The sequence below is a fragment of the Kryptolebias marmoratus genome, linkage group LG2 (genome assembly GCF_001649575.2).
Source record: "Kryptolebias marmoratus isolate JLee-2015 linkage group LG2, ASM164957v2, whole genome shotgun sequence".
Lineage (NCBI taxonomy): Eukaryota > Metazoa > Chordata > Actinopteri > Cyprinodontiformes > Rivulidae > Kryptolebias > Kryptolebias marmoratus.
Window position 1 is genome coordinate 2,384,270 of NC_051431.1, and position 8,846 is coordinate 2,393,115.

The following is an 8,846-nucleotide window of genomic DNA, read 5'->3' on the forward strand; positions in this document are numbered from 1 at the left end:
TCCTGAGCTGCTCCAGCTGTCTCAGGTCTGAAGGCTTCCTCCTCCAGATGTTTCAGCTCCTTCCACAGATGTTCAGCAGGATTTAGATCAGGGCTCAGAAGGCCTCTTCAGAACGGTCCAATGTTTGGTTCTGACCCGTTCTTGGTGTTGTGGGTCCTGATCCTGTTGGACCCATGAGCTGAGACTGAGACCGAGCTTTCTGACTCTGAGCAGCACATCTGGCTCCAGGAAGCCTTGATGGTCTTGAGGTTTCATTGGACCCTGAACAGATTCAGGACCAGAACAGAACCGAGCCTCCTCCGTGTCCCCCTGTAGGTTCAGGGTTCTGGTCTTTGGTTCTGGTTTGGGTCTGATGGGAGTTGTTGACAAAAAGCTCCAGTTTTGTCTCATCTGTCTTCAGGACGTCCTCCCTGAAGCTCTGTGGATTCTCAAGATGCATTTTTTATTATCTGTCTCTTCAGTTTGTCACCAGTTGTCCTCTTGTGGACACGTCCAGGCAGGTTGTCTCCAGTCCTGTGGACCTGAACCTTCTGTAGTCTCAGGGACATCCAGCTGCTTGGAGACGGTCTTATAGTCTTCACCTTCAATCATTGTTTTTCTGAGCTCCTGAGACAACTCTGTCCTCAGCTTCCTGTCCTCCATGTTCAGTGTGGTACACGCCATGATACCAAACAGCCCTGTGACTACCTGTCCCCCTGATTCGAGGACCATCCTTTGTGTCGAAGCCAGTTTTTCTGTCTTGTTATGACTTTTGTCAGTTTCCTCTGTGGGTTTTTGTTTCTTTAACAAAAAGGTCCAAACGGATTTGTCCTCCAAACTGTGAGGAGAGAATTTAAACTCATCTCCTCCTAAAACGTCTGATTGTCGTTTGATTTCGCTGATTAGAGTCAGGAGGTTTGAAAATATCTCGATGAACTCATCTCTCTCTGACTCACTACATCCGACCACAACGCAGACTCAGAACCCGACGAGCGAGAAAAGAATTTACAGCCTGGGAAGCTGCCAAAACGCCCACGGCTGATATCTGCAGAAAAAAAAACTGTTTTGGAAGAGAAGAGAAGAGGAGAGGAGAGCGATCAGGCCTCGGCGCAAATTTACACGACTTCACATTTCCAGGGAGCGAGGAGAACCTGCATCAACGACTCCAGCTCGGTTAGGGAGAAGGAGAATCTGAACCCAACAGAACATCTCTGCTGTTTGTTTCTTGTACAAATGCTGCTGCATGTAGGAAAATACACAGCGAGGTCCAGTGGATGTGCCGCGTCAAGCTGCGGGTCACGGTTTGATTCCTGTTAAACGTTCCTCCTGTGTTTGTTTTGAAACAGCAGCTGATCAGCGGAAACCTCCCGGGTTTCTGATCTCTGAAACCCGACTGAAAGGTCGACGCTGCAGTTTCTTAATTCACACAAATCCGAAATTCGTCCTCTCCGCCCAACAGACGGGATTCTGTTTGGGATTAAAAAAAAACTTCAGCTAATCCTTATTTATAGGATCATTAAACTCTAAACAAACCAGTAAAAAAAAAAAAATAGTTTTAAAGTTTTAAAGGAAGCATCAGAGCAACAAGACGACAGCATTTCTCTAAAATTACACAAACTATTACCTATAAAGGGTCGTCCCTGACCGTTACCTGCAGAAACGGCCGAAGTGACTAAACATAAATTAAACTCAGTAATACGAATAAAGTGTTTAAAAGCAGGAAGCTGTGGGCTGCAGGGAGCTGCTGCATCATTTCTCCTACTTGGTCGTCCAGGAAGATTAAAATCGATCGGATAATTAACTGGTCTGACTCTAACCGGAGGAATCTGAGCCGTGTTTTCAGCAGCCGTTACGGTTTAATCTGCAGGAGCTCGCTGTAGAAATGAAGAGCGGCGGATTTTAACCAGTTTTTAGTCGTTATTATTCACCGCCGGTGTGCTTTTTAGACCCTCAGGGTCTCGGCTGTAGCCTCGGATGTTTTCTGCTGCAGGAGACCGAACTGAGACGAGTTCGAGACGCCTGCAGTGGCTGAACTAAACGGCGGAGGAGGAATGGAAATGATTAAAAAGAAACAGGAAGTAAAGGTGTCCGAGTGTCTCAACGCTGGAATCAAACGTCAAACAGGAATGTCATCTTCGAGAGAAATTACAGTTCAACACAAAGATCCTCCTGCACTGCACCGGGAAGAATAAAACAAACTATGATTTACTGGTTTAAGGCTTTTTTTTTGCACTTTGGATTTAAAAATAAAGGATTCTAATGAAGTTTTGTTGAAGTTAGCACATAATTACTGCTCATTTAAGGCTGTTTCATCTGCAGTCGGGACTCAGAAGGAGTAGGAGCGAGGACGACAACCGCCGCTTTCATTTCTGCAGAATGAGCTCCGGGGTCTGAGGTTCGAGGTTCGAGGTTCGAGGACGCGCAGCTCGCCGCTAATCAGACGGGCCGTTGAATGTCAGCAAACAGCGACACAAATAACAACAACTTCCCAAAGAAAAGCTGTTTTTTTTTTAAAAAAAAGTTCATGATCTACATTAAAATAATTAAATTAATAACCAAAAGTGTTGAAAGTCCTATTCTTCTAGAAACACTACAGTAAAAACCAGCAGTTAAAGTAATAAACCAGGGAATTAACTGTTCTGGGTTTAGTGTTACGGGGCCGTTAATGTCATTTAAACATTTAGTGTAGGTTCTGTGCTGATCTGAAACGACCTGGGAGTGCAGCTTCAACGCATCTCTCATCATCAGTGCTAAAAATAATAAAGAAAACAAGGAATCAGATCTCGCTCTAAACTAAAACAGACACAAACTATCATAAAAACACAAAACAAGAGACGGTAAATGATCAGAACTGGTCTCCCTCCGTGTTACACAAGAAAAAAAAGTGAAAAACTCATCTGCTACCACGACTCCAGTGTTTATATCTTCACTCAGTTTGTTTACAGGAAAACTAGGACTAAGTCTGGTGTGAGTTCAAAGGTCACCTCTCTCAGTAGTAACTCCTCGGCTGGGACCAACGAGACGCGTCCACGAGAGACGTCTCTGTAGTGGAAAAGATCAAAGTTTGCAGATTGTCCAAAAAGTTTCTCCGACTCCTTCACATCATCCGACTGGTGTGCAAACCCCCCCCACCTTCACAAAATCCAGCTGCTGGAAGCTTAGAAAACAGGAGCCTTTAACCTGTCCGCTGTCCTCCTCTCTCACACACACACACACACCCACACACACACACACACACACGCCATCTTATTGCCTCATTTTTCGGGGAACCCTCCCCACAGTTCAGCACGTTTTTGTTTTGTTTGTCTTGTTTTCCTCGGTGTGCAGCAGGACCCCGCTCCACCCGAGTCCCCTTCAGAGTCCCGAGGTCTCCGGCGTCTCCTCAGCTCGTCTCATCTCATCCGGTTCTGACGCATCAGGGGGACGATGCAGGACGGCGGGCCGGCCTTCTGTAGGAAGGGGTGTTTGAGGAGCTCGTTGGCTGTGGCCCTCTGACCCGGTTCTCGCACCAGCATCCGGTCCAAGAAGCCTTTGAGGATTGGGGACACCTGAGAGGAGACGAGTGTATTTCAGATTTATAACCGGAGTAAACTCTTTAATGAAGCTTCCTGTAAACCAGACTGCCTTCCAGCTCGGTTCTGGTTCTGTACCTTGTGCAGGTTCTTCAGTTTGGGCGGCAGGTTGTCTCGAATCATCTTCATGGCCTTGAGCGGCGGCTCATTGAAGTACGGCGGCTCCCCGTCCACCATCTCTATGACCATGATGCCCAGGGACCAGATGTCCACCTGCATCCGGACAAAAAAAACCCATCAGCGGCACGAAGACTCAAACTGCAGCTGCAGAAACTCAAACCCAAACAGGGAGCGCTACCTCGGGTCCATAAGGAAGTCTGGATATGAGCTCCGGCGCCATCCAGTACGGCGTTCCCACCAGAGACTTCCTCCTCGGCACTTCCACGGACACCTGAGCGCAGAATCCAAAGTCTGACAGCTTCACCTGGACACAGCGGAGTTCATCAGTTTTCACAGGAAGTGCACTTTTAAAGCCACGGTTGTTTTTCTACTTTGAACTGTAGTGAAAATACTCAGAAACCGTTTTCACTTTCCAGTTTTAGGTGTAAATAAAAGTATTTTAGGCACAGCTTCCCTTTTCTTTTTGTTTTGAGTCCCTGAAACGCGCCCTGCCCCGACACGGCCGAGCGATGACAGCCGGGCGTCGCCTCGTTCTCAGAAAGTTTCAGCTTGGCTGATCTGAGATCTGACTGCTGGTCTGATACTGAGAAAGAGAAACGAAACGAATCAGCTGGGAGATAAAGCCGAGCGACGGCACAACGTGACCTCAGGGACCTCCTGAGCTCAGCTGGTTAACCCCGCTCTGAGATATCTGGAGCCATCAGCTGCGACGGGGCAACGCCGAACACGCCCGCCCTTCTGCCGAGAAACGTTCAGGCTCGGCTGAGTCTGTGGTCCGCCAGGCCAGACCACAAGCTCACGCCCAGCTCGGGACCACGGCAGGCGACCACGAGCAGGTTTCACCGTCAACGCGGCGCCGTTTCTGCAAAAAACAGATAACATCGGCCAGAAATTTGCATCGAAAACGCAACTGAAAATAACAGCTGGGGATGTGAAAAACCACGCAGGAACCGAGTTTATAATACGAGAGAATTTGTCAGCAATACTGAACACACCCTGGAGCTTATCGGGTACATAAACACCGGGTTCCGGGTTCTGACGGAGTACCGGTACGTCCACTCACTTTCATGTTCGGGACTTGTTATAATCAGCAGGTAAACGATGCAGCGGCGCTTCTGTTTGAAACCTTCAGGTTCTAACGTCCGAGCTCGGTCCGCTCACCAACCAGGCAGACATTCACTCAGACATCAGACTCATCAGAACTTAACTTAAACTAAACTGTGTGAAAGAATCATTAAGCCTTGACGTTGCAACAACTAGTCTGAACCCCTGAGACTTCAGATCTCCTGAAGGAGGTCCGTTAAATCAGCCGGAGCGCTCCTGGTGTCTGACTGCGGCTCTGACGCTGCAGCAGGAGGAAACCGAACGGTTTCTGCAGACGTGTCGCTGCGGTTCGCCTTCAGCAGGAGTCCAAAGCGTGAGGCTGGAACCGCAGCTCACAGAGACGCCAAACCACAGACGATTATCAGCTCCTCAAGTGGTTTTCACGCTCGTCCCGGCAGCAAAAAGGCGTGACGTGCACCGCTCGCTGCTCCATCATGTCCAACACATTCGGTGAGTCAGCATTCACCGCCGCCTTCCTGGGTTTGGTTTATCTGCACCGTTTTAGCCGTGCACGTATCAAAACATTCGGCTCGTTCAGGAGACGGCTGCTGTGGCTTCTGGGTTCTGCAACTTTTACACTTTTAGAAAAATCTGACTTTATTTGCAAATAAACCTTTAAAACTCTTTGAAATCTACTTACTTACTTTTATTTTTAAGCTACCATTCAGCTACCTTTAGCTAGAAATGTTGTTCCTTTTTGCTTCTTTTATCTAGCCTTTTCTTTCTTTTAGCTTCTTTTAACTTTTATGATAATTTTAGCATTAACCTATTATCCTTTTCTTAGCTTTCAGCGGGTTTTCACTTCCTTTAGCTGCAGCAGCTCAGTTTCGGCCTCCTCAGCAGTCATTCTGCGCTCTCAGCATTTTAGCGGAAATGTTATTTCTGCAGCTAAACTTTTATTTTCTTAAAGATGCAACAGAAGCATTATTTTGGCGTCATGAAACAAAGTGATTTACGTCTTCAGAGCATCTCAGGTAGACTGAAACATGTCTACAGACGGGTCAGCTTTTGAGCAAGGCACTAAACCTTCAGCGCCAGGTTTGGTTTTTTTGAACTGACCTCTTGGAGGCCGGGCGCTCCACTCAGCAGAACGCCGCCCGTGACGGTTTCTGTGTCACTTCTCGCCGCAGCCCCAGCGTTACAGAGGCCGTTAGCTGCCGACGCTCGAGGAGCCGAGCTGGTTTTCTCGCTCACTGTTGCTAAGCAACCGCGCTGGTTTCATATTGTGCAGAAGGCAGAAGCTCGCCCGGCGCCAGGCAGGAAGTGATTTGGTTTCTAACTCGACTCAGCGTTTTTGTTTTTACGAGTCGTGGTTCTCATCCCGTCCGGTTACTGAAGGTCAAACTTTAAACTTTCAGGTCAATCAGAGACATTTCATCACAACCTGACGTCCACGAGTCCCTCCCAGATCAGGGTCTGCATCATCATCATCATCATCGTCTCTCACCCTCAGATCTACCAATAATCTACAATATTCTACAACTGGAAACCTGAACCTTCAAAGATATCGTCTTTATTAGATAAAAAACTTATAAAAATCATTTCAGCTTAAATTCTTTTTTAAACTCAACACAAACTAAAGAGCATTTCTGTGAAAATACAGCTCGATGCTAAGGAAGCTGAAACTGAGCTAAAAGCTAAAAGAAGCACAACACGAGCTAAAGAGGAGCGAAAGTCTAAAAGCTAAAAAGGAACAAAAGGCTAGTTAAAAGCTAAACTAGCAAAAGGCTAGCTTAAAGCTAAAATGAAGACAATGCTAGACAAAAGTATCATAAGGCTGGCTAAAAGCTAAAAGAAGCTGAACCCTAGCTAAAAGTCTGAAAGCAAAAAAGGAACAAAATACTAGCTAAAAGCTCAAAATACCAAAAGTTTAGCTAACAAAAGCAGCAAAAGTCTGGCTAAAAATGAAAAAGTAGCTGAACAGGAGCCTAAAGCTAAAAAAGTAGCATAAGAGGACAAAAACAGAACCAGTTTGTTGGACCGGATTTCAAAGAGAAAAAATGTTTTTGAAGGAATTAAAGAGATCTCAATGGATTTCTATGGGGGAAATATTTGTTAATAAATTAAAAACTTGCAGTGCCCACCTCCGGGATGAGCTGAACGTTTTAAAACATAAATAAAAAACAGAACAAAGTATATAGAAGAAGTTAGACAGCGGTTAATTAATGCTAAGACTCGGGCCTACCCGTCCGTCATGAGTGAGGAGGATGGAGTCGCTCTTTATGTCTCTGTGGATCACCCCCTTGGCGTGCAGGACGGACAGCGCCTTCAGGACGGACAGACACACGGTGGCGATCTGCTCCTCGTTCATCCTGCGGGAGAGGAGAAAAACTTCAGGCTTCTTTCTCCTCCACCTCCGGTTTTATTACTGCAGCAACTTCAGCTTTTTCTGTTTCTTTTCACAACCAAAAATCACACACTCGTCCATCTGTTTGGCCTTTAAACGTGGAAGAGTTCGATAAAATATTACATATCTTGTGTTGTGTGACTCTGCCTCCTGGTGGCTGAAGGAGGGGTGCACGAGAACGGTCCAGGTTGATTACACGGCTCTAAAACAGGTCTTTAACGTGGAACATCTAAACGTTAGCTAAGCAGGCTGCCTCGTCACATGAGGCGATGTTTGTCATCAGGAGTGATGCTTATTTTTTACAGAAACCAGAACAGATCCGCGCAGAGCTTGGGCTGAAAAAGCAGCCGGTCCAGTTTCTCAGTTCAGCTGGGGCGACAAAAATCTAGTTTAAAGTTTTAGATAATTTAGTTATTTTCTTTAAAGACAACTGAATCTAAAACTCATATCCGGGTCAGCATGTCCTTAAATGTAAATTTAAACAGCCAGGTGTTTGTTTTCCTACAGAAAACAGCTGCATGGCATCAAGAAGTCTGACGGTTTTGATGTATCAGTGAGTATTTACGCTCTGATTTCTTGCAGATGAAAGTGCTTTGTTTACTTTGAGTGCTGACCCGCATATCAGAATTATTCAGGAGAACCTTTTTTTGTGTTTGATTTCATAATTTGAGACGAGCAGCTTTAAAAAAGAAAACAACGCTGTGATTAAACACGTCGTTAAAAATAAAGCCGTGTAAGTTTTTAACCCTGACGGCACACAGACTGCGCCGGGTCACCTGGTGTGCGTCACGATGTCGGTGAGAGCTCCGCCCTCCAGGAACTCCATGACGACCCAGAGCTCGTCTCCCACCAGGTAACTGTTGTACATCTCCACCACGTTCTCGTGGTGATAGTCCCGCATGATCACCACCTGCAGCCGCCAGGAAAAACAAAACAAAACAAGATTACTTCAGCGCCGCGGGAGCCCGGAGGCTCAACTCTCGTTTTTAACGCTCACGAGACACCAGAGGCAGGAAATAAATCCGGGTTACCTGATTCACGTCTACCTGTTTCCTACCTTTTATTCCTGGTTTGTTTCGGTTTGTTTCTATAAAAGTAAAATGCACATTTTAAATTTAAGAACCTGGACGCCTGGTTGGACTTCAGTGAAACTAAGAGAACCAGGATCTTTAGAGAACAAACAAAAAAAAACGTTCTGGACGCATCTGCTTCACGCCTCACTGAACAAATTAAAATTTCATGACTTTCCGTAGAAGTTTAATTTGGAGAATCAACACTTTAATATCATCCCGAGGGTGACTTTGTGAATAACACACAGACAGGTGACTCCGACAGGTGATGGCAAATATAAAATAAATACCTTGGACACTCAAAGCAGGCGTTGGGATCAGCCTCAGCTACTACCACACTACATGATCCCACCTGGAATCAGGTCGACTAAAAGTGATCACTTTCTGATGGTTTCACTCAGATGCAGATAGTGCTGGGCGATATGGAAAAAATCCTATATCACGATAACGATATATATCACGATATACCCCAATTACGTACGTTGTCAGTTATTCTCTGAAAAATATAAAAAAATAATCTAATTTCTTACCTTTTTCAAGCTTTATTTCTAAGTGACATTTAACTGAACTTTCACAAATGAGATCTGCTGCATTTTAGTGCAGCAATATATATGTACCTGTTAGACGTAACAGTATCAAATGACAACAGACTCC

General features: G+C 45.7%; 1 protein-coding gene across 1 annotated transcript in view; it reads right to left on the reverse strand.

Moving 5' to 3' along the window:
* Positions 1 to 1,468: 1,468 nt before the first annotated feature.
* Positions 1,469 to 8,846, reverse strand: part of pak4 (p21 protein (Cdc42/Rac)-activated kinase 4) — a 9,546-nt gene continuing 2,168 nt past the window's right edge. The window contains exons 3-7 of the mRNA XM_017404569.3: positions 7,899 to 8,032; positions 6,961 to 7,087; positions 3,850 to 3,975; positions 3,630 to 3,764; positions 1,469 to 3,527 (exon numbers count right to left, since the gene is read on the reverse strand). Coding sequence (XP_017260058.3) covers positions 3,372 to 3,527; positions 3,630 to 3,764; positions 3,850 to 3,975; positions 6,961 to 7,087; positions 7,899 to 8,032 — 678 coding nt within the window. The 3' untranslated portion in view covers positions 1,469 to 3,371. The remainder of the gene's footprint in view (positions 3,528 to 3,629; positions 3,765 to 3,849; positions 3,976 to 6,960; positions 7,088 to 7,898; positions 8,033 to 8,846) is intronic.